Raw genomic sequence first — 23,189 nt, 5'->3', positions numbered from 1 at the left:
CAGGCTGTCAGAGGAGGAGCGCGCCCATGTGACGGCCCAGCTGGATGAGCTGAAGGACACCTACAACCAGTTATGCCAGAGTGCTGCCACCCAGCAGCAGCAGCTGCAGCAACATCTGGCCAAGGAGGAAGAGCGCAAGGTAGAGAAACAGGGGGAGAGACGGGGAGGTGGCAGGAGGCAGGGGAGTGGTTAATAAGGAGCCTAAATTAGGTTGTACACTCCCCTATGGTTTACTGAGCAACTGAAGAAGTAGGGTGCTTTTTTTTTTTTTTTTTTTTTTTAAACGCGCTGCTGTCCATGTCTGTCCTCCTGAGTTGAAGCTGTGTCACTGCATGCCTGCCGGCCAGGCGTGTCATCCCCCCCCCCCAGTGTTTGCGCGTGTCTGTGCGGGTGTCTGTAGCGCTGCATGCCGTGTGCCACACGTCTGACCCCATCTGACTCTCTCTCCATCCAACAAACAGAGAAGCACATGTGCGATAAGAGCACGTTTTTTAACTGACTCTCTTAATAGCATGGAGTGCGCCCCCCAGTGGCTGTCAACAGCACGCGCGTCGCCATCTCACCCCTTCTCACCGCCATTTTCATCATCATCATGATCATCCATGTTTGAATAACTGTTGTCCACTGGCACCCCGTGTGGTTGATCAGCGTTACCAGTGTTGTCTGATTTCAGTGATGTGAATTTCACAGTCACTGGAACTTGCAGTGCACATGTAGAACAGTGTTTCCCAATCTGGTCCTTGTGGCCCCACAGACAGTCCACATTTTTGTGAGCGAGCAAAAACGTGGACCCAAAGGACAGTTTTGGGAAACACTGATGTGGAAAATGGGAACGGAGGGGGGGCGTTTGAGCCTGTTGGGACAGCTTTCCCCCTATGTCGCCATTTTCCAGGTTTTCCATACTCATCCATTTGTAGTTTATTTCGACCATCTCACAGTCACAGACGAACAGTCCCCTTCATTGTGTGAAATATTCTCAAGGTATCACCAAACGGTTGCAGCTTGTATGTGTGTACATGTAGGTGTAGGGGCCACTGTGATTCTGTGGGCGCCTGCGAGGTCCAAGCTCATGCACGCACAAAGCCGTGAATCCGAGCAGATCTGGGTCACAGAAATCGGGTCAGAACTGGTACGGGTAGCCTGAGCACTGGAGGCCAGCTGTGCAAATCCTCACCTCACAGTTTGAGCATGGTGTGTCCAGGTCACCGTTGTGCTGCGAGTGTGCGTGTGTGAGTGTGCGTGTGTGTGTGTGCGCGTGTCCATGTGTGCGCTCTTGTGTGCAGAACAATCTCTCTGTCTTTTAATACAGTAATACTGTGTGGAAATTAACCAGCATTTTGCTTCAAAATCACTAACAGCTGCCAGGAACAAAACGACGACCTCGATCTTCTGAGTCCCAGGGACAGACAGAGACATGCAGGGAGTCAGATTTCAGCACGCAGAGATGGTTCACCTGAAGCAGACAGGCAGAGTGATCTGTATATCACCTGTAGATCCCTCAATCCTGAATGTAAGCCCTCAAGTCATTAGGCCCGGCAGCCTCTCTCAGCTGGCTCATGGACCGGTCACTGAGTCCTCCAGCCAGGCGGGGCAGTGTAGCATCAGGGCAGGGTCAGTGAGCCTCAGAAACTGTGGCATGCTGGATGCTAACCTCGAGCTTGCCGCCTTTCCGTGCCTCGGCCTGTGTGCGTACGCGTCCCGCATCCTCCCGTATGGTAAGTGACGCTTGCTTTTCTCTCACTCTCCTTTCTTTCCTTCTTTCTTTGTTGTTTTCCCTCTTTCCCCATTTTGGGGTTCTCAGTGTAGTCTGCTGCGCTGCATGCTTAGCGCTCTCTTATTTTACTGAAGGTAAGCAGTGTCCATTCAAGTGATGTAGGGAATCAAGGTCTAACTGCATCTCCCTAATCTCAAATGAAGGAGTTCCCATTTTGGACTCCTAATTAATTTAATACAATATACCGCAAGCCTTATGCCTTATGAGTAATCTTTGAAATGTAAATAATAAGTAGCTGATTCTTTAGATTCTGCACTTTCAGTTTTGTTTTCTCTTCTTTCTGTTTCTTACAGTAACACATCCGTAGTTTGTCTGATGACACGGTATTCAGAATTGTTGTAGTGTTACCAAAAAGAGTGAATGCCTGGTCATCTCTGTGCCTTTATGGTAAGCTCTTCATCTCTCTCTGCAGAGCCAAGTCGCCATTGCTGGAGTGATTGATCTGGCCACAGTGGAAACCTTCCCAGTGTTTGAGGCAGCGCAGCGTGGCCTCATAGACCAGGATACCTGTCGCACTCTACTGGAAGCCCAGCTTGTGATGGGCGGCCTAATCATGCCCGACTCCCAAGAAAGCCTCTCTCTACAGGAGGGATTGGCTGAAGGCCTGATTAACAGCCCTACTGTCCAATTGTTGTCAGAATTGGAGGAGGTCCTGCACCTTGTGGACAAATCAGAGCTAAGAAAAGGCCCGATAGTCCCAGTTGCTGCTGCAATGGAGGAAGGGCTCATCCGTGAGGAGCTGGGACTGCGGATTCTGGAACTCCAGCTGAGTTTTGGTGGAGTGAAGGAGTCATCCAAGGGGGAGCAGCTGGGCCTGGAGGCGGCAGCAGACAGAGGCCTGCTCCCGGCCCACATCCATGGCAAGCTGCTGGCACGCTCACAGCGACGGGAGCTGATCGACCCCAACACGGCGGAGAAGCTCAGCCTTTCTGAGCTTAACCAGCGCTGTGTCACAGACCCGGAGACTGGGCTGCACCTGCTGCCTGTCAACCAGCAGCCAGGGGGCACCGTGTGCCTGCGTTCTGGCAGGAGGGTGGGGATCTTCCGTGCGGTGCAGGAAGGCCTGATCGATCGTCAGGTGACCGTACGGCTGTTGGAGGCCCAGCTCTTTGCGGGAGGAATCACAGACCCACGCTCTGGACACCGCCTGACGGTCGACGAAGCCGTCCGACACGGTCTGATGGATCAGGATCTTGCTTGTGCGATACTGACCCGCCAGCTACGAGCCGGTGGACTGTTGGATCCAGTTACTGGGGAGCGCCTAGGCATTGACGAGGCTGTTGAGAGAGACCTGCTTGCCCCCCGTATGGCCTTGCTGGTACTGGAGTCCCTCTGGGCTTTCATGGGCCTTTTGTGGCCTGAATCCGGTGAGCTCTTGCCTTTATCCGAGGCTTTACAGCAAGGCATGATCCCAGGAGAGTTATCTAGGTGCATCCTGAGCAAGCGGCATGCTATCGGAGCTCTCTACCTTCCTGAAACTAGCCGTGTGGTGCCCCTAGATCAGGCGAAAGAGGCTCTGACACCTAGCGTGGTTGAGATCTTGCAAGAGACTCAGATCCCTGATGTGCTTCCCAGTATGACAAATTCTGGATCTCCTACTCTCAACCGCCTGAGCTGGGGTTCTACCTCCTCATCTCCATCCTCCTCTTCACCCCCTGCATCCCCCAAGGACCTCAAGTTCGATCCAACTTTTCTGGAACAGGCAGGTCCAGGAGAAAAGGCCCAACATCGCCTGCTCTTCCACCTCATGACCCACAGCTATGTTGATGCTCACTCTGGTGAACGCTTCGTGCTGTTGGAGCCAGAGCTGGCAGAACTTGCCATTGCCACTAGGTCAACATCAGATGTTGGGGAAAACCAAGAAGCAGAATCAAAAAGCAATTTGGCGATTGAGCTTCAGACTAAAGAGCAACAGGGAGTTAAGCATTCCATGACTGATATGCAAGAACAGATCAGCACAGACCTCTTGGGTATTGAGGAGGAATGTACTGTCAAAGAAGACTGTACCCTTAAAGCTGAGGAATATGACAGATTGGTTTCCCTGCAAAAGCAGCTCTCTGTGGACGAGGAGAAAGATCCTGGCCCTGCAGCACAGACTGAGACGTACAGTATAGAACTATCAGACACTCAGGACCAAATTAACCCTGGTGATGTGGCTTCAAAGCTAAACCAAATGAAAAAGGATAAAACAATCAGTGTGAATGAAGTAGAAATGGAAAAGAGTGTTCAGAAAGAAGTTGATACAAGTATAAAATCAGTCAAGTTTGAAGGGGTGGTATCTCCTACTACGGAATGCCGATCCTTTACACCATTGGACTTGGAGACAAAGGAGCAGGCAGAGTCCCATTTAGACTCGATTGAACTTACCTTGGTAGATAAAGATGTGGTCGGGTATAATATGGCCTCTCTCATAGAAGATTTCCAGTCTGATATACCAGACATGAAAAAAGAACTGGAACTACATTCTGATGCCATAAAGACAGTGAGCAGTCTTTCTGCTAGTGAATTCAGTCTCCCAACAGTGGTTGTATCTCAGCCCTCTGACAGGACAAGCACAGAATGTGTGCAAACAAACATGAGGATGGATCGAGATGTTCCAGTGAAGGCAAGACAGAGTGACAACCTTGATAGATTGGTGGAGGATGATGAGATACAGGGGCATGAAGAGTGTATCACACACACCAAGACAGAGATTGCTCCTCTTGAGAAAGGGGAATCGGACAGTGCCATGAGAGCAGAAATGCAGGAAGTGAACCCTCAGGCTGCCCATAAAGACACCTGTCAGGAAATCCAAACCGCAGATCTCGAGGAGGAAAAATGTCTGGATGAAGTCGACGTGTTAAAGACCGCTCCTCTAGCCCTGGACACCAAAACGATGGGAGTCAGAGAGTCACAAAACGAAACTCTGATGGAGCAGAGCACTCAGGCCCAGCCAGGTCCACAGAAAGCTATAGAAGACAGTGACGGCGGAGACCAGGACTCAGGAGATACTGATAGTCACATGCTAGAGGAAAGCTTTGGAAAACCAGACAAGGTGGATGCAGAACTAGAGAGGCTAGTGGGGGAGCTGCAGGAAGGTGGCCTGAGGACTGAGGATGGAGAGCGACTGCTTCTGGATGAAGCCGTTGCCCAGGGTGTGCTTCCAGGGCACACAGCGGTCAGGCTGATGGAGCGGGCTGGGCTCTTTGGGGGATTCCTGGATGCAAGAACCTGCGAGGTCCTAAGCATAGATGACGTGGTACAAGAGGGCCTGCTGGACGAGAGCCTGATGCTGAGTGTGCTCAAGTCAGAGAAGACACTGGCCGGCGTGGCGGATGTGGGCCGAGGTCAGCTGTGCTCGCTGCGGGACGCCACCCAGGCCGGGCTTCTCGATCCTCACACTGCATTCCGGCTCTTGGAGGCTCAGGTGGTGTCAGGGGGTGTGGTGGACTTGCGACGGGGTAAGAAGGTGTCTGTCACCCTGGCCTCCAACCTGGGACTGATTGAGGAGGATCAGATGGAAGGTCTGACTACCCTGGAGAAATCCTGTAGGGGAAAGAGTTCAGACCCTAAGGTAGCCCTCACTAAGGTTTCACTGCAGCTGCAGTTGGATGGGATAGTAGATCCCAAAACCAGACAGCCTGTGGGCATGGAACAAGCCTTGAAAAAGGAACATCTGACACAGGAAGTGGCACGACAGGTTCTCCTCCAGCAGGTAGCTGAGGGTGGTATTGTGCACCATGGCTCTAGGGTTCGGCTCTCTGTGGCTGATGCCTTGCAGAGAGGCCTGGTGGACAAGAGTATAGCTGAGGAGCTGAAGGAGTTTGAGAGGGAATGTCACAGGTTTCCTAGGCTGGATCCCAAGGTAGCTCTTCTGCAGGCTTCCACTGGGGCTGTGCCTGACCCTGCCTCTGGGAACAAACTGACATTGACTGAGGCCATGTCTCGAGGATTTCTGGATGATGTCACGGCAGAATTGGCGATGGCTTCACCCACGGTGACCCAAGGCATTCTTGACCCCCAAAGTGCTCAGATTGTGCCCTACTTGGAGCTTGTCAATCAAGGAAAAATCGACATTGAGACAGGCAGGCGCTTTCTTGAGGTGCGGCCCTTCAGTGGTGTCCGGGACATGCGTACAAATCAAATTTTGACAGTACATGAAGCACTAGAAGCGCAACTGGTTGACCCAGTACCGGCACTGAGACTGTTACAGAGTCAGGCAGACTCAGGTGGTATTGTTGATATCAAGACAGGGGTGCGGGTCTCCCTTGCAGAAGCTGTTAGGAGGGGCTTAGTAGGAGAAGAAATGGCTAAGTTAGTTGAGGAGAAGATGGGTGGTGTGCTGAACCAAGCCACTGGGGATCAAGTTTGTAGTATGATGGGGGGCATCGACTCTGGGCTCATCACCAGTGATATAGCTACAGACATCCAGGACAAAGTAGAAGCTGAAGAGAAGACAGCCTATGAAGAGGCAAAGCAAAAGCCACCGCTAAGCCCTACCATTGGAACCACTGCTTCTCTATCAACAATGAGGTCACCTGATCACAGCTGCACACTTATACAGCTGGTTGAGGAGGAAACCCCTGACCAGTATATAGCAAACACAGAAAACCCATATGACCGATTAATGGTCACTAAAACCCAGACAGAGAAGATGGCACCAGATACATATGAGCCCTCAAGACTGCTCACAACCTATGAACCGGATGAATGTGAAGGTGAAGGGGAAGACCAAAGTTTAATTGCTTTCACACACAGAGAGGTGCTAACAGTAGAAAAGTCAGTGGATAACAAGGTAGGAAAACATTCCATGGAAGGAATGAATGTAGAGAAAACAACATTACAAGAGGCACTGTGGGAGACAGAACCTCAGTCCAACTTGACACTTGAAAATGAATCACCTTCCAGTTCTACTAGTGCTCATCTGGAACAGGAGGGATCCAGAAATAACAGAGAGAGTGTATCTTGGCCCCAGAGTGGGTCAGTGACTCGCTTTAGCAGAGATACTACTGAGGGAGAAGAAGCAAATGAACAGATGAGTATGATAGTGTCGCAGCATCAGTGGGCCTTGGATCCTTTGGAAGATGAGGAACATTTGGGGAATCAACAGATCCCAGACTCTGAAGGGTCTACGCATGCCACACAAGCTCCTCTGCAAGGAAGTAAGCAAAGTGCCATAGTGGACAACCAGCAGGAAGACAGAGAGGTTGGCCAGAGGACAGAGGTTTACAGGAACAGGAGTCCTGAACATGGAGCCATTGCTGATTCAAGTTTTGTAGAGGTTGAGACCATGTCACACACGTTAGATGAATCAGAAAGTGGGAGTAGGAGGGACAGAAGTGAAAAGGAGTGTAGAAGGATGGATGAAGAGGCAACTAAAGCTGAGGACTGTCAGAGAGCTGATGGAAGATCAATCAAGACATCACTTAGAAAACTGGAAAAGAAGGAGCTTTCAGACAGGACAGGCATGATGCAACAGCGGACAGAGGAGGAGTCAAGGGAGGAAGGCCAGGCCCAAATCAGAGGTCAGACGATTGTAGAACCAGTCGGTGAGCCAACTGTTCGATCACTGGAGCTTTGCAGTGCAGGGCAGAATGAAGTGACTCGTAGGTTTGAAGGAGAAGAGCAGGAAGAAATCATACAAGGCGACAGAGACCTGAATGTGCAACAGCAGAGTGAACACCGAGCAGCTGGTGATGGTTTTGTTTCCGAGGAAACACTGGGGTACGAAGTCGGGACAGATACCAGACTGGAGACAGTAGACCTTCAGACAGAGCAACAGTTGCAGGGAGAATGTCAAGGTGTGATTGAAGTGATCCAGAAGGTGGCGCCAGCAGCCAGTGAGAAAGAGGCACTTCTGCTGAAGGCAAGAGAGAGCATTTTGAGGAAGGTATTCCAGCGTGAGGTGAGTGAAAAGCAGGCTGCTGAGGAGCTGAAGGGACTGCACAGGGCACCGTGGAGGGCGGGTGACCCTGCCGGCCTCCGGGAGGGCGGCAACAGTGAGAAGTGGCCACAGGAGAACGAAGCTGACAGCACAAGTCAGTCAGAACAGACTGTGGCCACGGAGGGCCAGATGGAGGGAGGTGCCCAGGATGTTAGTGGAAGCAAAGAGGAACAACAAGCTGCAGAAAGCACCAGCAGCTCAGAGGCCGTGAAGGCCATATCATTAGACATGCTGTCATGCGATTTAACAGTCCAAGGGCAGGAGCTGACAGGAGGGGGCAAAGTGAGTGATACTGAGCAGAGCGTGATGCTCACCTCCACAGGAAGTCCAAAGGAAAGGGTTCATACTGAAGAGCTGAGACCTGCCATATCTGCGGCAGTGAGTGGAGAAGGGCCTCCAGTGAGTCTGCCAAGGGGGGCCATGCGAGAGAGCCCGCCTGAAGTCGAGCCTGAGGCACCAAGCGCTGCCTTGGGGGAGGGTGCCGAAGATGAGCCTGCTGGACATTCGCTCAGGCCCAGGGCAGATCTGGAAGGTCTGATTCATGTGGGGCAAGAAGTCGTCACAGGTGAATATGGAGCAGATCATTCACAGATGCTCCATGGAGAAATAAAGCCAGGTGACAACCAAAGCGATTACCATGGGGACTGCCAGAGTGTGGAGGCCTCCCAGCTCATAATGTCCTCCGAACTGAACCAACTGGAGGCGACCATAAAAGCTGACATTGCAGAAAGCCGGGAGAAGGCAGAGCTAGACGAGGGTCTGCAAGCAGAGAGCGACATGGAGTGCGAGGCTGTAACATCCCCAGAGAGAAATGAGGTGGCCACTTCTAAAATAAGCAAGGTACGCTGCTTCTGGGCACTGAGCTCACGCGCCATAGACTGTGTCATGGAGCTCCAGTACCTTAATGAGATTCAGATCTTCCCTGGCTGACCTGCATAGAACATTTGCAGAAAGTAGGCATATAGAGCAAGAAGCACAGCTCTGTTAGTGCTGCAACAAAAGTTAAGAATCTTTGTGCTGGAACTATTTCCAAAAGGGTCTCAGAGTTTAGTATAAAAAAGAAGTTTACTGATGTAAAAATGTAAAAAGTTTTTGACGAGTGCTTTCGTCTCCCTCAGTCCTCATTGGTTCGTCAGGAGTGTCTGGAGCATGACCAGCGGATCGTGGCCCTGCTTTCCATGGTGCGACATATAGAGGTTCGTCTAAAACAGCAGCAGCAGTCAGGTGACCACAGCCTCAGCAACCTTGATGCCATCATCAGGCAGACCCAGGTAAGAGCGCAAGCTGTGATAATCACAATGCTTAATGGTGGAGCAGCAGTGAATTATACTTGACACTATTGGTATGGCTGTTTTACAGTCTTAAGACGGCCATTTTGCATAAAAAACATAAAACCATATAACAGATGGTTTAGTTAAATAATAATGTTCATTTTGAAGTATGCTTTATTGGCATTAAACAGACAGTGCAGGGTGTTTCTGAAGCAGTAAATAATGCATAATGTCCCTTTCTGTGAAACATCTGTGTGCACCAGGCATTGGATGTGGAGCTGTCTGATTTAGAAATGGAGGTAACCCAGGAAGTGGAGGCTTCAAGATGCTTGCTTGAGTCCCGTCCCCCGGAAGTCCCACCTCAGCTTTTATTGGCCCTTGAGAAGGATGGGCGGAGCTTGGTCAAAGCATATGCGTCTGCAAGAGAATTGTCACAGAGCACTCTGCAGTTGCTTCAGGCACAAAGAGATTCACGCCAGGTACAGATAAACAGTTTGTTTTAATTCATAAAATAAATGCAGTTACACTTGTCATTTTTTCTTTTGGTCTTGTACTGGACTGCAACCCAGTCGAGTTATACATATGTAAATAAGTAGACCTCAGAACTAATTTACAAAACGTTGCAGAAATGCACCAGGTTTAAAGAAGCATGCTTGTTTATTTTGAATGTAGATCTTCTAATGCTTTGCGCCTTCCTCTTGCTGCTGAGCCGTAGCTGTGAGTGTTCCTGAATCTGTAGCTGTACTGCCTTGTTTTTCCCACAGGGGGCAATAAGTGATCAGCTGCAGGCCCTGACTACCAGGATGGACGCCTTCCAGCATTGGCTGGAATCAAACAGGTTAGAGACGTATGAGCAGACTGATGGAGCAGACGGCGCCCCTGCTCAGCTTGCACCGGAACTGCAGCAGTGCAAGGTGAGACTTTGTGAGGCTTCATTCTAGGCTGTTAATTGGCCACTGGGGGCTATGGTTGGATATTTATGGATGCAGTTTACAGGCAAATCTGTGACCTGTACACTGCAATAGGAATCTTAACTGAATTGCTAAATATCCAGCATGACTTGACAGTCACATGATGATTAGCCCATGTGAGCCAATCGATAGCAGTAACCTTGTAAATTTCATGCATTTGATAGAGCCCATTGACAGTCTTCTGGCTCCAGAAGTGGCCACTCCATAAAGACATTTTTTATTGCAAATGTGAAGCTTCTGATGGTCACCTCTGAGGTACTTCAGGTCCGTGACAGACTGCACCACCTTCAACAGGAGCTCCAGCAGCTGCTCTCTGGCCGCTCTGCAGACATCAGCTCTGTGGCGCTGGACGTCCAGGTGTTTGTCTCTGAGCATGCCCGTGACCTGCCACCTGAACAGAGCAGGCACATCCTCGGGCAGCTACAGTGTCTGCAGGGATCCTTCCACCAAGCTGTGGGTCATGTCCACGCCCGAGCCGACGCCCTGGTCGCCCAGCAGGAACGGGAATCGGAAACTGAAAGAGAACGAGAACGTGCGGAGCGGGAGCAAGAGAGGGAGAGGCAGCGAGCCAGGGAGAGAGAGGTTTGCGGATGCCGTGGGGTCTTGCTGCCTGTATGGCCAAAAGACGGCGCTGTAGAGCACAGTGTGGTTTCGCTTTCTCGCTTAGGTCAAGCACAAGAGAAACATTAGTTCATGGCCAAGAATTAGTCGCTGGAGTATTTCATCAGATAAAATCTGTATCAGACGTGCACAGAAGATAGATGCATGAGTGCCAGTGTTTACTGCATATACTGACTGCATAAAACAGCAAAATCTGGAAACACTGGCTTATCAGAACATGCGTGAATTGTATATGCACATGAATTCATAAGCTTAGCAGTTCTCCTAAGTATTTTCTGTATCACCTGCAAAACCTGCTGTTTCTGCTGCCATGACGACTGACCCACTGGACAGCACTTGCCGTCCTTGTTACTACCAGCCACTGTGCACTGTGCCCACCGGGCGTGCATGTCTGTGTAACACGTGTGTGTATTAACATGTCTGCCTTGCTCTTACAGATTGCCACTGAAGAGATGCGCTTGTGCCAGCAGGGGAAAAAAAACATCATTTAAAAACACTGACAGAAATTAAGTTTTTAATAGCACAACCTGCATTTCTTTTCATCTAGTTGTATGCAAAAGATGAAAAGACATGAATTTGGGTTAGAATGCAAAAAGCCCTCCGTGATTTTCATGTGTGTCTGACTTCCACGTTGCTTGCTGACTGGTCAGTGATGTCCGTCTGCCTGCTTGTCTCGTGTGTGGTAACTCTGGACACATCCTGCTCAAAACCTGGTCGCTCGTTCACATCCGTTACAGCTCTGGGAGATGCTCAGCCATGCTTATGCGCTTTATGAGATGGACTGATTTTCTGGGTTGATGAAAGAGCCAGAAAGAATACAGAGATGCAGTGTGTTTGATGTGTGTGGCATTGTCCAATGAGCAGGCGAGGTGGCAATCAGGTGTGTGCTGACTGCCCAATAAGGTGTAACCATCATAGAATGTGCTTCACTAAAGCTTTTAAAGGTGAAGGAGGTCTGATTGGGGAATGAAGATCATATGGTTGGTTTGTGTGTGTTTCATGTGTCAGATTTTCACTGAATCTCTCTGTTTCTTCGCCGCTTTCCTTTCTTTCATGGGGATTTGACAGGTCGTTCAGCAGCAGAAGGCAGAATGTTCCGAGAAGCTGAAAGGCCTGGCTACCTGGTTGGCCGGAGCCACTGGTGCTCTAGCCAATCAGATGGTTGGGGCAGAGCCTGGCAGCATTGGTGCGCTGGAGAAGAAACAGAAGGAACTCAAGGTGGGGGTTCTAGTAGGGTTATTAAGGTTATTTTAGTGAGAACCGCTGTGTTTGAGTAGCAGAAGTGATTGACTGGTGCCTCTCCCCCCCCCATCCCTGATAGGGAGTGCAGCGTGACCTGCAGGCCAAAGGAGACAGAGTCTCAGAGACTGTGCGTGGAGTGGAGGAGTTCTTGACAGAGAGTGGTGACAGCCTGAGTCCAGAGGAGAGGGCCAACCTGCAGCAGATGTTGGGCCAGGTGCGAGAGCAGTACGGCTCCTTGACCCAATCCGCCCAGTCGTCCCTGGTCCAGCTAGACTCCGCCATCAGCACTGCTGTCCAGCAGCATACCCAGAGGGTGAGAAGATTCCGTCATGCTTTCCTGTGACTACAGTGTGCTGATCCTCCAGAGCCTCTCCTGTTCCTCCTGGTTCTTCTGCTATGGTTTCTCTGTCTCTCTCCCTTCCTTGTAGGAGAAGGCAGTTGAGGAACTGCAGGTGACCCATGGGAAGATCAGCACCCTCCTAGAAGAGCTGTCATCTGCACCCAGCCCTAAGCTGACCACAGGGGGCATAACACAGACTGATGGCCTGTCTTCCATGCAACCTGAGAGCGCCTTACATTGTCACCATGACACGCTCCAGGTGAGTTAAGATTAAAACAAAGATCCACAGAGCTCTACTTAGCCTGACTTCCTGCCAAGCTGGTTATTCCCGAAGCTGTTATTCCTCGTCGGTCTTGGGAATTTGACTCGTGACCTAATGCCCCCACCCCCCTTGTCCCGCAGGCCGAGCTGAGGGGTCTGCAGACGCAGCAGGAGCAGCTACTGAAGGTGTCGCAGTCAGTGCATGCACTGCTGGAGCAGCCAGACTCCAGCGTGCCTCCGGAGGAGAAGCAGCGCCTGCGCACAGCCCTGGAGCGGCTACAGCTGCAGCATCAGGAGCAACAGCGCAACTGCCAGGAGCAGCTGCGGCGCGCTGAGGTGCTGGGGGACGAGCTGGCCAAATTCCTGCAGGAGCATGGGCAGCTGGCTAGCTGGCTGGAGACGAGCGAACGGGACCTGCAGGCCCTGGGGGAGGGCGAGTCCAACCCCCGGGAGCTGGACCGCCGGCTGGAGGAGCACAAGAAGGTGACGTCATGCATACGCACACACACATGGGGTTAGGGTCAGCGCCTGCTGTAGGGGTACATGCAGGGACTCACCCATTTAAAACTCAGCTGGGCGAGTGCCAGCCAGTCACAGAGTTTTTAAAAGCATAAGACTTTCTGAACTCACACCAAGCCCCCCCCCTCCCCGCCACACACACACACACACGTTTGATATGTGGATGCCCTTCTGTGACTGTCTTCCCCCCCACGGGGCTCTTACCCTCCCCCGCGTGATTATCATCCCCTCTCCGTGTGACTGTCTGTTTTCTCCCCACGTGACCATCTTCCTTCTGCGTCTTCTGCAGCTGGCCGAGGACGTGATCTGCCACAAGGCGGATCTGCGCTTCGTCTCCATCTCGGGCCAGAAGGTCCTGGACTCCGTGCAGGGAGCCCGGGAAAGGGTCGGGGCAGCAGAGCCGGCGCTGGAGCAGACGCAGCAGCTGGTCAGCGAGCGCATGCAGGACGCCACGCGGCGCTACACGGCCCTGCATAGCAAGGTGGGCCCTGCTTAGGGCTGGGGAACAGAGTGTTGAGGGGGCAGGGCAGGTTCGGCCAGCAGAATGTGTGCTGGAGGAAGAGAAGCAAGTGAAAAATGGGCCAATCTGTACTGTGCTACAGTGCTTCCTCTCATTTTAGATGTAGATCTGCCCTGCTGGCAGGACCCAAATGTGGGATAGTGTTCCCGTGGTTACAGTGTGCCTCCTCCCCTCCCTGCCCCCCTCTGCCCCACAGTCTTCCGATCTGGGTACCCGGCTCGCTCGGGTCCTGGACCAGTACCAGCAGTACCAGGATGAGGCGGGCTCCTTGGAATCGTGGCTGACCACGCAGGAGAAGAACCAGGCCGCGGTCGGACTGGGAGGCGAGCAGACGGACGCGCGGACGCTGCAGCACGCCCTGCACGCTGTGCAGGTGAGTCGCAGGTCTGGTCTGGTATCGATGGGCTCGCATGGGCTAATCATCATGTGACTTTCTTAAAAAGGTTTTCATTTGCCATTCATCCAAGTACAGGTACACGTGGAATGTTTCTTTTCACATATCCCATAATGCTCTGCTCTCTTGTGAAGACTTAAACAGGTGAGAGTGAATCTTAGGGTCAGAGTGCAGGGTCAGCCATTTATTCGGCCCCCCTGGAGTATTTTGGGGGCGATGATGGGCTCTGCTCATGGACCCAATGGAGATATGACTATTTTGCGCCGGACAGGACTTAAGCCAACGACCATTTGATCACAAACACAACTGCAGAGACGCTGTTAGAGATTTGGGCCCCATGAAAGCGTATTAGACCCTCAGCCCAGCTGCACCCTTTACAGTGCCCCGGCACAGAGTCCTATCCCACTTAGCCCCCCCCTTCAGTTGACGCTGTTTTCGTCGTTGAGCAGCGGCCCAGCGCTGCTCATTTACGTGCAGACTTACTGCTACCTGCCTAAACACCCCCTCTGACAGCTCCTGCAGGATGAGATGGCGGAGCGCTCCCTGCAGCTGGAGAGAGTGCGGCGGGCAGCCAGAGAGCTGGCGGAGAGGCGGGACCCCCCCACGCTGAGGCCGGCTGACATCGCACACACCGCAGGTAGCTGTGGCCCAGGCCGAACTCGGCAGGCTCTGCCCCAACGTGCGGTTCGAGGGTCACATGGGCAGCGGCTTTTATACCTGAATGAGGAATTAACCTGGACGTCTGTGGGATAAATATTTCTGTATAAATAGGAAAGTGATGAGGGTCACGGCCAGCAACCACAGGGGAATGTGACTGCTCTCTCATGGGTCCAAGTCACTCGGCGTTCATGAGAAATTTTCAGTATTCTGTGATGTTGATTTAGTTTGTCCAGCTTGGTTTCCTATCTCAAACTGCATCACGGCCCCTCTCCCCCAGATGTCCTGGAGGGTCGCTTTAGCACCCTCTCGAAGTCCGTGTCACTGCAGGCCGAGCAGCTGCAGACAGCTGTTGCCCAGTCGCTTAGCGCCCAGGAAGGCCTCCGGGGCCTGCTCTCCTGGCTGGACGGCCTTGCTTTGGCCCCCGGTCCCAGCCAGCCCACCGCCCAGGCCGTGCAGGACGCCCTTGCTCAGAACCAGGTACCAGTATCAATGCCTCCCCTTCCTTTTAGAGCCATGTGACTTTGCAGTGACACCGTCTCCTGTCACGCCTCTTTATTATCCAGAAACTCCGACAGGAGCTGCTGTCACGGCAGGGCAGCATAGACGCCATGCAGGAGTCGGTGTCCAAGCTGCTCCAGAGCGCCGACTCCACAACGGCCTCCGGCCTGCAGGGGGTGCTGCAGGATCTCACCCGACGCTATTCTGCGGCTCAAGCCACGCAGGCTGAGAAAGAGGTGGAGCTGCGTGGCCTGCTGCCCAAGTTGGAGAACTATGAGCGACTGAGCAGCGACCTGCAGAACTTCATCCGAACGCGGGAACGAGCGCTGAGTCCCGGTGGGCAGCCAGATCGCAGCATGGAGGATTACAGACAGGCGATAGCGGTAAGGGGGGTGTGCGGTGTGGGGAGCAGGAAGGTGAAGGCGAAGGCCATTACTGATCAATCTCTACTACAACAGGAAGTGAGGGAGGAGCTGAACCAGGAAGTAGATCAGCTGAAGTGCCTGTCCGAGCTTGGAAAGGACCTCAGCCAGTCCACGGCCCTCGCCAATGGACAGGCTATCCTGAACACTCTCAAGATGGTGTCCGAGGATTTTGCCCGACTAGAATCCAGCGTCAATCAGAGGTGAGTGCATGTCGTCAGGTAACTGTCCATCCTCTCCATCTTCCAACCATGGGGCTTGGAGCCCGTCAAAAGAATGCTGGAGTGGGGGGACGCACTCTGAATATAGTGCCGGTCCATGGCAGGGCACATGCACACTCTCGTATCTGGGGAAGAGACCCATACAGAGCGAAGCTATGACAGCAGCCCCCAGCCCTGCCCTGAGGCACTGTGCTTCCCTAGTCAGGCTGTGCACCATTTAACTGACTGCCCCAGGCACAACTTCCTTGCATTTCTGCATTTCCTTCACATCAACAGCATTTATTCCTCTGCAGTACAGAGGTTGGTGTAATGGCCCAGTGTGGCCACTAGATGGAGGCAATCGCAAGACAATGTTTTCATGCAGCTGGAATCCATCCTATCACTTTTCTTGTTTCTATTTGTGGTATAAATTCAGTGTAAATCTCTTGAGAATGTTTGTAGTTTGTGAAGGATTTTTAGGGCATTGATGAAGCTCAAACATAATCCAATAAGTGGGTGGCTGGAGCAGAAACCAATATAATTCATGAGTAACCAAAGTTACTTATTACATTAATTCTCTCTCTCTCTCTTTCTCTCTCTATTTCTGCTTCTGTTTCTTTTTGCAGATCCAGTGCTGTCCAGAGTTGTGGGCAGCAGCTAGTGCTGTTCAATTCTCTCTCTGGCGCCCTCCTCAGGTGGCTTCAGACAGTGCAAGAACAGCTGCCAACAGAGGAACCCAGCCTTGACACTGAAGAACTGCAGAGGAGAGTGGAGAGGCTGAAGGTGTGTGTGTATGTGTGTGTGGAAGAGAGAGAGATATTCTGTGAATGGTACATTTTTCTGTCTACAAGGGGCGGCATGGTGGTGCAGTGGTTAGCACTGTTGCCTCACACCTCTGGGACCCGGGTTCGAGTCTCTGCCTGGACCACATGTGTGTGGAGTTTGCATGTTCTCCCCATGTCATCGTGGGGTTTCCTCCGGGTACTCCGGTTTCCCCCCACAGTCCAAAAACATGCTGAGGCTAATTGGAGTTGCTAAATTGCCCATAGGAGTGCATGTGTGAGTGAATGGTGTGTGAGTGTGCCCTGCGATGAGCTGGCCTCACATTCAGGGTTGTTCCCTGCCTCGTGCCCATTGCTTCCGGGATAGGCTCCGGACCCCCCACTACCCAGTAGGATAAGCGGTTTGGAAAATGGATGGATGGATCTGTCTACATACACATTTTGACTTTAGCGTTTGTATATCTAAAGAGTTTTATAAAATAGTTTTGCTGGTATTTTAAGAATTTCAGCATCATGAGTTGCTGCTTCGTACAACTTGCATTGTATTACAATGGTTGGCATGTAAATAGGAAAGTCTTCTTTTGATGACGATGGTGTGACACTGTGACACACTTCCTAGGAGCTGCTCTGTGAGTGGGAGGTGCGGGGGCCGCAGGTCCAGGAGCTGAATCAGATTGGGTCTGAGCTCGAGACGTCAATCATTAAAATCACTTCCCCCCAGAACAAGACTGGTGAGTAGTGAGAGCCAGCGGCACTGAGTCAGGGCACGGGCATGCCTTTCTGTTTGCACCCTGCTTACAGTACGCTTGGCGGTGTTGTGTATCTTGAGCCCTCTCAGATTATCCATACCCTTCAGGTCCTGCCCAGCTAAGTGGTGACTCAGGCAGCCCAAGCAGCGTAAACGGCATCCACACCTGCCAAGGTGAGCTCCCCTAGAGGGCGCCGTGGACTGGGCTGGAAGTGGGCGAACTGGTCTGGGGGCCCCAGCATGGACACTCGGGTGTCACCAATTTAACTGACTGTCATGATTATCCTGGGAGCCGGGCGACCCAGCGCCCTGGTGTTTGTTGGGCACTTGGGTGTTGCCTTGCCAGCCTGTGCCCCTTTTTAATAGTGACACATAGCTCACTGTAGTACAATTCTCATGTGCTTGCTGCTGCAGGGCTGTGTGTGTCTGTGTGTACATTTTGGCTGTGTGTGTCTCTCCCTATGTTATGGCTGTGTGTGTCTCTCTGTACGTTTGGGCTGTATGTGTATCTCTGTATGCCACGTTAGGGATGTGTGTGTATCTCTGTACGCCACGTTAGGGCTGTGTGTGTATCTCTGTACGCCATGTTAGGGCTGTGTGTGTATCTCTGTATGCCACATTAGGGCTGTGTGTGTGTCTCTGTAGGCCACGTTAGGGCTGTGTGTGTATCTCTGTACGTTTGGGTTGTGTGTGTATCTCTGTACGCCACGTTAGGGCTGTGTGTGTATCTCTGTACGCCACGTTAGGGCTGTGTGTGTATCTCTGTACGCCACGTTAGGGCTGTGTGTGTATCTCTGTACGCCACGTTAGGGCTGTGTGTGTCTCTCTGTACGCCACGTTTGGGCTGTGTGTGTCTCTCTGTACGCCACGTTTGGGCTGTGTGTGTATCTCTGTACGCCACGTTTGGGCTGTGTGTGTATCTCCGTACGCCACGTTTGGGCTGTGTGTGTCTCTCCGTACGTTTGGGCTGTGTGTGTCTCTCCGTACGTTTGGGCTGTGTGTGTCTCTCCGTACGTTTGGGCTGTGTGTGTGTCTCTGTACGTTTGGGCTGTGTGTGTGTCTCTGTACGTTCGGGCTGTGTGTGTCTCTCCGTACGTTCGGGCTGTGTGTGTCTCTCCGTACGTTCGGGCTGTGTGTATCTCTGTACGCCACGTTAGGGCTGTGTGTGTATCTCTGTACGCCACGTTAGGGCTGTGTGTGTATCTCTGTACGTTTGGGCTGTGTGTGTATCTCTGTACGGCACGTTAGGGCTGTGTGTGTATCTCTGTACGTTTGGGCTGTGTGTGTATCTCTGTACGCCAGGTTAGGGCTGTGTGTGTATCTCTGTACGTTTGGGCTGTGTGTGTATCTCTGTACGCCAGGTTAGGGCTGTGTGTGTATCTCTGTACGGCACGTTAGGGCTGTGTGTGTATCTCTGTACGGCACGTTAGGGCTGTGTGTGTATCTCTGTACGGCACGTTAGGGCTGTGTGTGTATCTCTGTACGGCACGTTAGGGCTGTGTGTGTATCTCTGTACGCCAGGTTAGGGCTGTGTGTGTATCTCTGTACGGCACGTTAGGGCTGTGTGTGTATCTCTGTACGTTTGGGCTGTGTGTGTATCTCTGTACGCCAGGTTAGGGCTGTGTGTGTATCTCTGTACGTTTGGGCTGTGTGTGTATCTCTGTACGGCACGTTAGGGCTGTGTGTGTATCTCCGTACGTTTGGGCTGTGTGTGTATCTCCGTACGTTTGGGCTGTGTGTGTCTCTCCGCACGTTCGGGCTGTGTGTATCTCTGTACGCCACGTTAGGGCTGTGTGTGTCTCTCCGTACGTTTGGGCTCTGTGTGTTTCTCTATGTTTGGGCTGTGAATGTCTCTATATGTTTATGTTAAGCTGATACAGACTAGTATTTTATTTCTTTCCTGGTTCCCCTGTCGGCTCCCTGTTTGTCTGCCTTGGTGCTTCTCAAGTCTGAGCATTTCTGCAGTATTCCCCTTTTTCTGTGGCATTCCTAATGTTTCCCTCTGGATCCTGGAATCCGCAGACCTGACACAGATCCAGGTGGCGCTGGCAGACGTGGGTAGCGAGTATGAGCGACTGGGTGCAGAACTGCGGTTGCGGCTGCAGCGGCAGGGAGATGCGCTGGACCTGCGGCGGAAGGCGCGGCGTGAGGCTGAGGAGCTGGGCTGCTGGCTGGGCGAGCGCGAGCGCAGCTTTACAGCGACGCCGGGGACGGCTGTCTCCCCCTCCCGGCCTGAGGTGGTACGTGCCCAGGCCCAGGAGAATAAGGTATGGCGAAGCTCCACTTCTCTGCCTGGTGGGGGGGGACGCAGTCAGGCCGAAGAGGACATGGAGTGATTCAGATGTGCCTCTGCGACTGATATATCACTTTGGAAAATCACTTTTTGAAATTTATCTGCCAAGAGTGGCTGGTGAAGAAGCCCCCCACTAAATAAAGATGTTTCATTAGTGATGTGTCTGTCTTTAAAGAGAACACAATGTAATGGTCCAAGTGGCAGCTGTGTTCTTTGAAGACCTTTGTTTTTCTGTGCCTTTTCTTGAGGCAAACTGGGCAGGCGGGGATGTAAATTCCTTGTGAGGGGTTATGGTGGCAGCGGTAGCTCAGTGCCGTGGATCCCCAGTAAACGCAGTGACCTTTTTGCCTCTTCATTGCAGAGATTCCTCCCATGTGCGGTTCTGCTTCCTTGGAGCCTGACTGACACTTTTTGTGCCCGTAGGCCCTGATGTCTGAGCTGGAGCAGCGTTCTGGGAAGGTGCAGGAGCTGAAGTGCACGCTTCAGGAGCTGATTGCTCAGAACCCAGACTCCCCTGAGGCGGAGGTGTGGCGAGAGCAGCTCAGGAACATCGGTCAGTGCCCAGGGGGGGACGGAGCTTTTATAGTAGAGGGCCGGGCCATCATACCGGGGGAATGGGGTCTCTGTGGTGGTGGAAGAGGTTGTAAGCCATGGATATGAGTCTCACATGTAAGAGATTCCATTTAATGAAACCCAATCTATGAGGATTTTTGCTAATACAAGAGATGAGCTTTAACTTTCTATAACTAGTAAGGGTGCAGGTTTCGCAGTTGTCCTTTATTATTTAAATAGTTTGATACTTTAGTAATTAAACATGTTTGACTTGGATCAGCAGTGCATGCTCGACTCAGATCTGCAGTTGACTCTGATCTTGTAGGGACAGAGGCGGACACGGCATGCTGGGTATGAACCTGGACATGTGACCACTTCCGAATCACTCCCCAGCTCTATAAATGGACGGAATGTGAAGCCCTGAGCTGTGTTTGCTTAAATGTTTTTTTTGGACAAACACATAAGTATCGGAGAATGATGGTGTTTATGAAAGTGTGGTGAATGCAGCCCTTTGGGGCGTTTATTTCAGAGGCCGCTATTTACTCAGCACAGACACTTCCCAGTGCGGTCTAATGCCAGAATCAGGCACTTAGATGTGGTGGGGGCTGGTTTTCTGTGGCGGGCAGACGACCTGGGGCAGCAGCAAGGACACTTTAGATTAGGAAAGAACGGAAGGACATCCAGACTGCTCTTTTTTTTTTAAAGCTTTTCTTTTGGCCGATATTCTGATTACGATATTTATACTCAGCCAGACTGAGTCATGCAGTCCGACCATTCAGGAGTTGCCATGGCATCCCACCCCACCCCCCCCCCCCCCCCACCACCCCCAATTCGGTTGCCATGGTTTCTAAGCTGCGTCCGTGACTCCGCTTTTTCTGCCCTCCTGTCAGACTCACTGTGGGAGAGAGCCAATCGGAAGGCGGCAGATAGGCAGGCGGAACTGGAGACCTGTGCCGACCGGCTGGGCAGCTTCGCGGTGGCAGCCGGCCAGCTGGGCCCCTGGCTGCAGGAGAAGGAGCTGATGATGGGTGTGCTGGGGCCCCTGAGCGTCGACCCCAATATGCTGAGCACGCAGAAGCAGCAAGTGCAGGTACAGGAGCCCTGGCAGGCCTGTTAGACATTCACATTATTACACGTCATCCTCTCGTAATCTCCCTCAGGAGATCAATGGAGTACCATCTGTCTAAAATACAGCATCTTAGAATAGACGTTGTGCATCCCAAAGTGGATTTTTCTTTGAATTTTCTTTGTATTACATGTTTTGTTTCATTTTGTTTTTCAATAAAGAAAAAAATATACAAAATAAATACAAAACACTAATTTAACTTGACAACAAAACTAGGAATGCTCTATATTACCAGTTTCCTCTCTCTTCATTTTTTCCCCTCAGATTTTGATGTAAAATGTACAATATGACCTGTAGATGGACCTTAACCCTCTGGGGTCTAGGGGTGGGGGCACACTTTCACTGACTGGGGCATGGTCACACATTTCATTCAATATCATAAACTTAATTCATGGCAAATAAATGATTTCTTATACATTTGTTTTGGCATTAGACTCATCTTAATCTTAGTGTACTGTGTAAATATGTCAGATTTATGTGAAGGTTGTAATTTAACATCAAAGTATAGACATTTCAAAATGCAGTTTGGAACACTTGCAGAAACATTACAAAAGCACATAGTAAGCAATGGTGGCAGTTTGTTTTGATCCCAGATATCTGATCACTAAAGTCTTGGCTACATGAATATGACTAAATGATGTAGTTGCAACATTCAGCTGAAATAAATAAGAAAAACTCATGTCACAATTTTGGCTCCTTTCATTGAATATGTAGCAACTTTCATGTGTCTGGCCACATCCCCCCCACTTTCATGGTGCTGATGGGGATGTATCTGGATCGTGTTTCACCGTTGCGTTGTTCATCAAATTACTATGCGAATGTGATTTGAATACGCGGAAATGCGGCTATTTAGACTGCGAATAACGATCTTCAGGTGAGGGCGGCACTATACGCCCCGATGCAGATAAAACAAAGTAAGGTGACATGGTTTACTTTTTTGTTGATTTAACCTAAATTTAAAATATTGAATACTTCCGACAATGGACGTTTTGAAAAGAAGACAGATTATGGATTTAACCAGCGTTTTTTTCATGTTTCTACAATAAGATTTCAGCGAGTTAAGAACTGAAATACACAAGGAAGATATGTGGCATCGCCGACGATACCGTCAACTCCAGAGGTTTAATTCACTGTCTCTCACACACGCAAACAGATCATGCTGCGGGAGTTTGAGACGCGCCGGCCGCAGTTTGACCAGCTGACCCGAGCGGCAGAGGGCATCCTGTGCCCAGGTGGCGAGGAGGCACAGGATCAGGAGGAGGTGCGGGAGCAGCTGAGCACCGTGTCACGGCAGTGGGCCGAGCTGACGGAGCGCTTGTCCCGCCGCTCCGATGACATCGATCGCGCCCAAGCGGCCAGCCAGCGGTACCAGGCGGCACTCCGGGAGCTGGCATCCGGCGTGGCGGTGCTCGGCACAAAGTTGGATGCTCAGGCCTCACCCAGTAGCCGGCCAGAGGCGCTGCGTCGCCAGCTGCAGGAGACCAGCGAGCTGCGGGCCCAGCTGGAGAGGCAGCGGGCCCAGCTAGGCCAGGCCGAGGAGCTGTGCCAGGAGCTGAGCGCCATCGTGGCTGAGCCGTACCTGCGGGATGAGCTCCGCAAAAGGCTGGAGAGCGTGAGCGCCCCCCTCAGGAGCCTGGAGGAGAGAGCGGGTCTGGTCAACCTCCCCTATTACTTTGTGCACTCCTGTCTGTGTCTCTCCCTGTCTATGTCTGTCTCTCACTCAGTGCCTGTATGTGTTCTATCTGTCTGTTGTCTCTCTGTGCCCGTCTCCCTCCGTGTCTGTCTCTCTACCTCTCTCTCTGTGCCTGTCTATCCCTCTCTGTGTCTCTCTCCCTTTCTGTCTGACTTTCTGTGCCTGTCTCTACCTCTCTGCACCTGTCTCCCTCTTCTGTGTTTCTGTCAATTTCTCTGCCCTGCTGTCCATCTCACTGTCTTTCTCTGAGACATCTCTTTGTTTTTTCCTATGGGGAACATGTTAATATTGGTGTTTTTGGATGTGTCTGTGCTTTGGAAAGTGGTGGAGAATGTGTGTGTGTGTGTGTGTGTGTGTGTGTGTGTGTGCGCGAGCGCGC

The 23,189-nt window shown here is 51.7% G+C and overlaps 1 protein-coding gene across 1 annotated transcript in view; it reads left to right on the top strand.

The window, feature by feature from the left end:
• macf1a (microtubule actin crosslinking factor 1a) overlaps nt 1-23,189 on the top strand; it is a 145,494-nt gene that overhangs the window by 75,613 nt on the left and 46,692 nt on the right. Inside the window, 23 exon segments of the mRNA XM_048993682.1 lie at nt 4-139; nt 2,187-8,537; nt 8,816-8,968; nt 9,232-9,447; nt 9,733-9,882; nt 10,234-10,521; nt 11,629-11,778; nt 11,882-12,115; nt 12,231-12,401; nt 12,545-12,886; nt 13,212-13,403; nt 13,639-13,815; nt 14,350-14,473; nt 14,774-14,973; nt 15,060-15,377; nt 15,453-15,619; nt 16,243-16,399; nt 17,018-17,129; nt 17,255-17,320; nt 19,169-19,413; nt 19,863-19,992; nt 20,882-21,081; nt 22,271-22,766. Of these exon segments, the coding sequence (XP_048849639.1) occupies nt 4-139; nt 2,187-8,537; nt 8,816-8,968; nt 9,232-9,447; nt 9,733-9,882; nt 10,234-10,521; nt 11,629-11,778; nt 11,882-12,115; nt 12,231-12,401; nt 12,545-12,886; nt 13,212-13,403; nt 13,639-13,815; nt 14,350-14,473; nt 14,774-14,973; nt 15,060-15,377; nt 15,453-15,619; nt 16,243-16,399; nt 17,018-17,129; nt 17,255-17,320; nt 19,169-19,413; nt 19,863-19,992; nt 20,882-21,081; nt 22,271-22,766 (10,775 nt within the window).

The sequence above is a fragment of the Brienomyrus brachyistius genome, chromosome 23, assembly GCF_023856365.1.
Source record: "Brienomyrus brachyistius isolate T26 chromosome 23, BBRACH_0.4, whole genome shotgun sequence".
NCBI lineage: Eukaryota > Metazoa > Chordata > Actinopteri > Osteoglossiformes > Mormyridae > Brienomyrus > Brienomyrus brachyistius.
The sequence above is the reverse complement of the archived record's forward strand: the minus strand, read 5'-3'. Positions and strand labels throughout refer to the sequence as shown.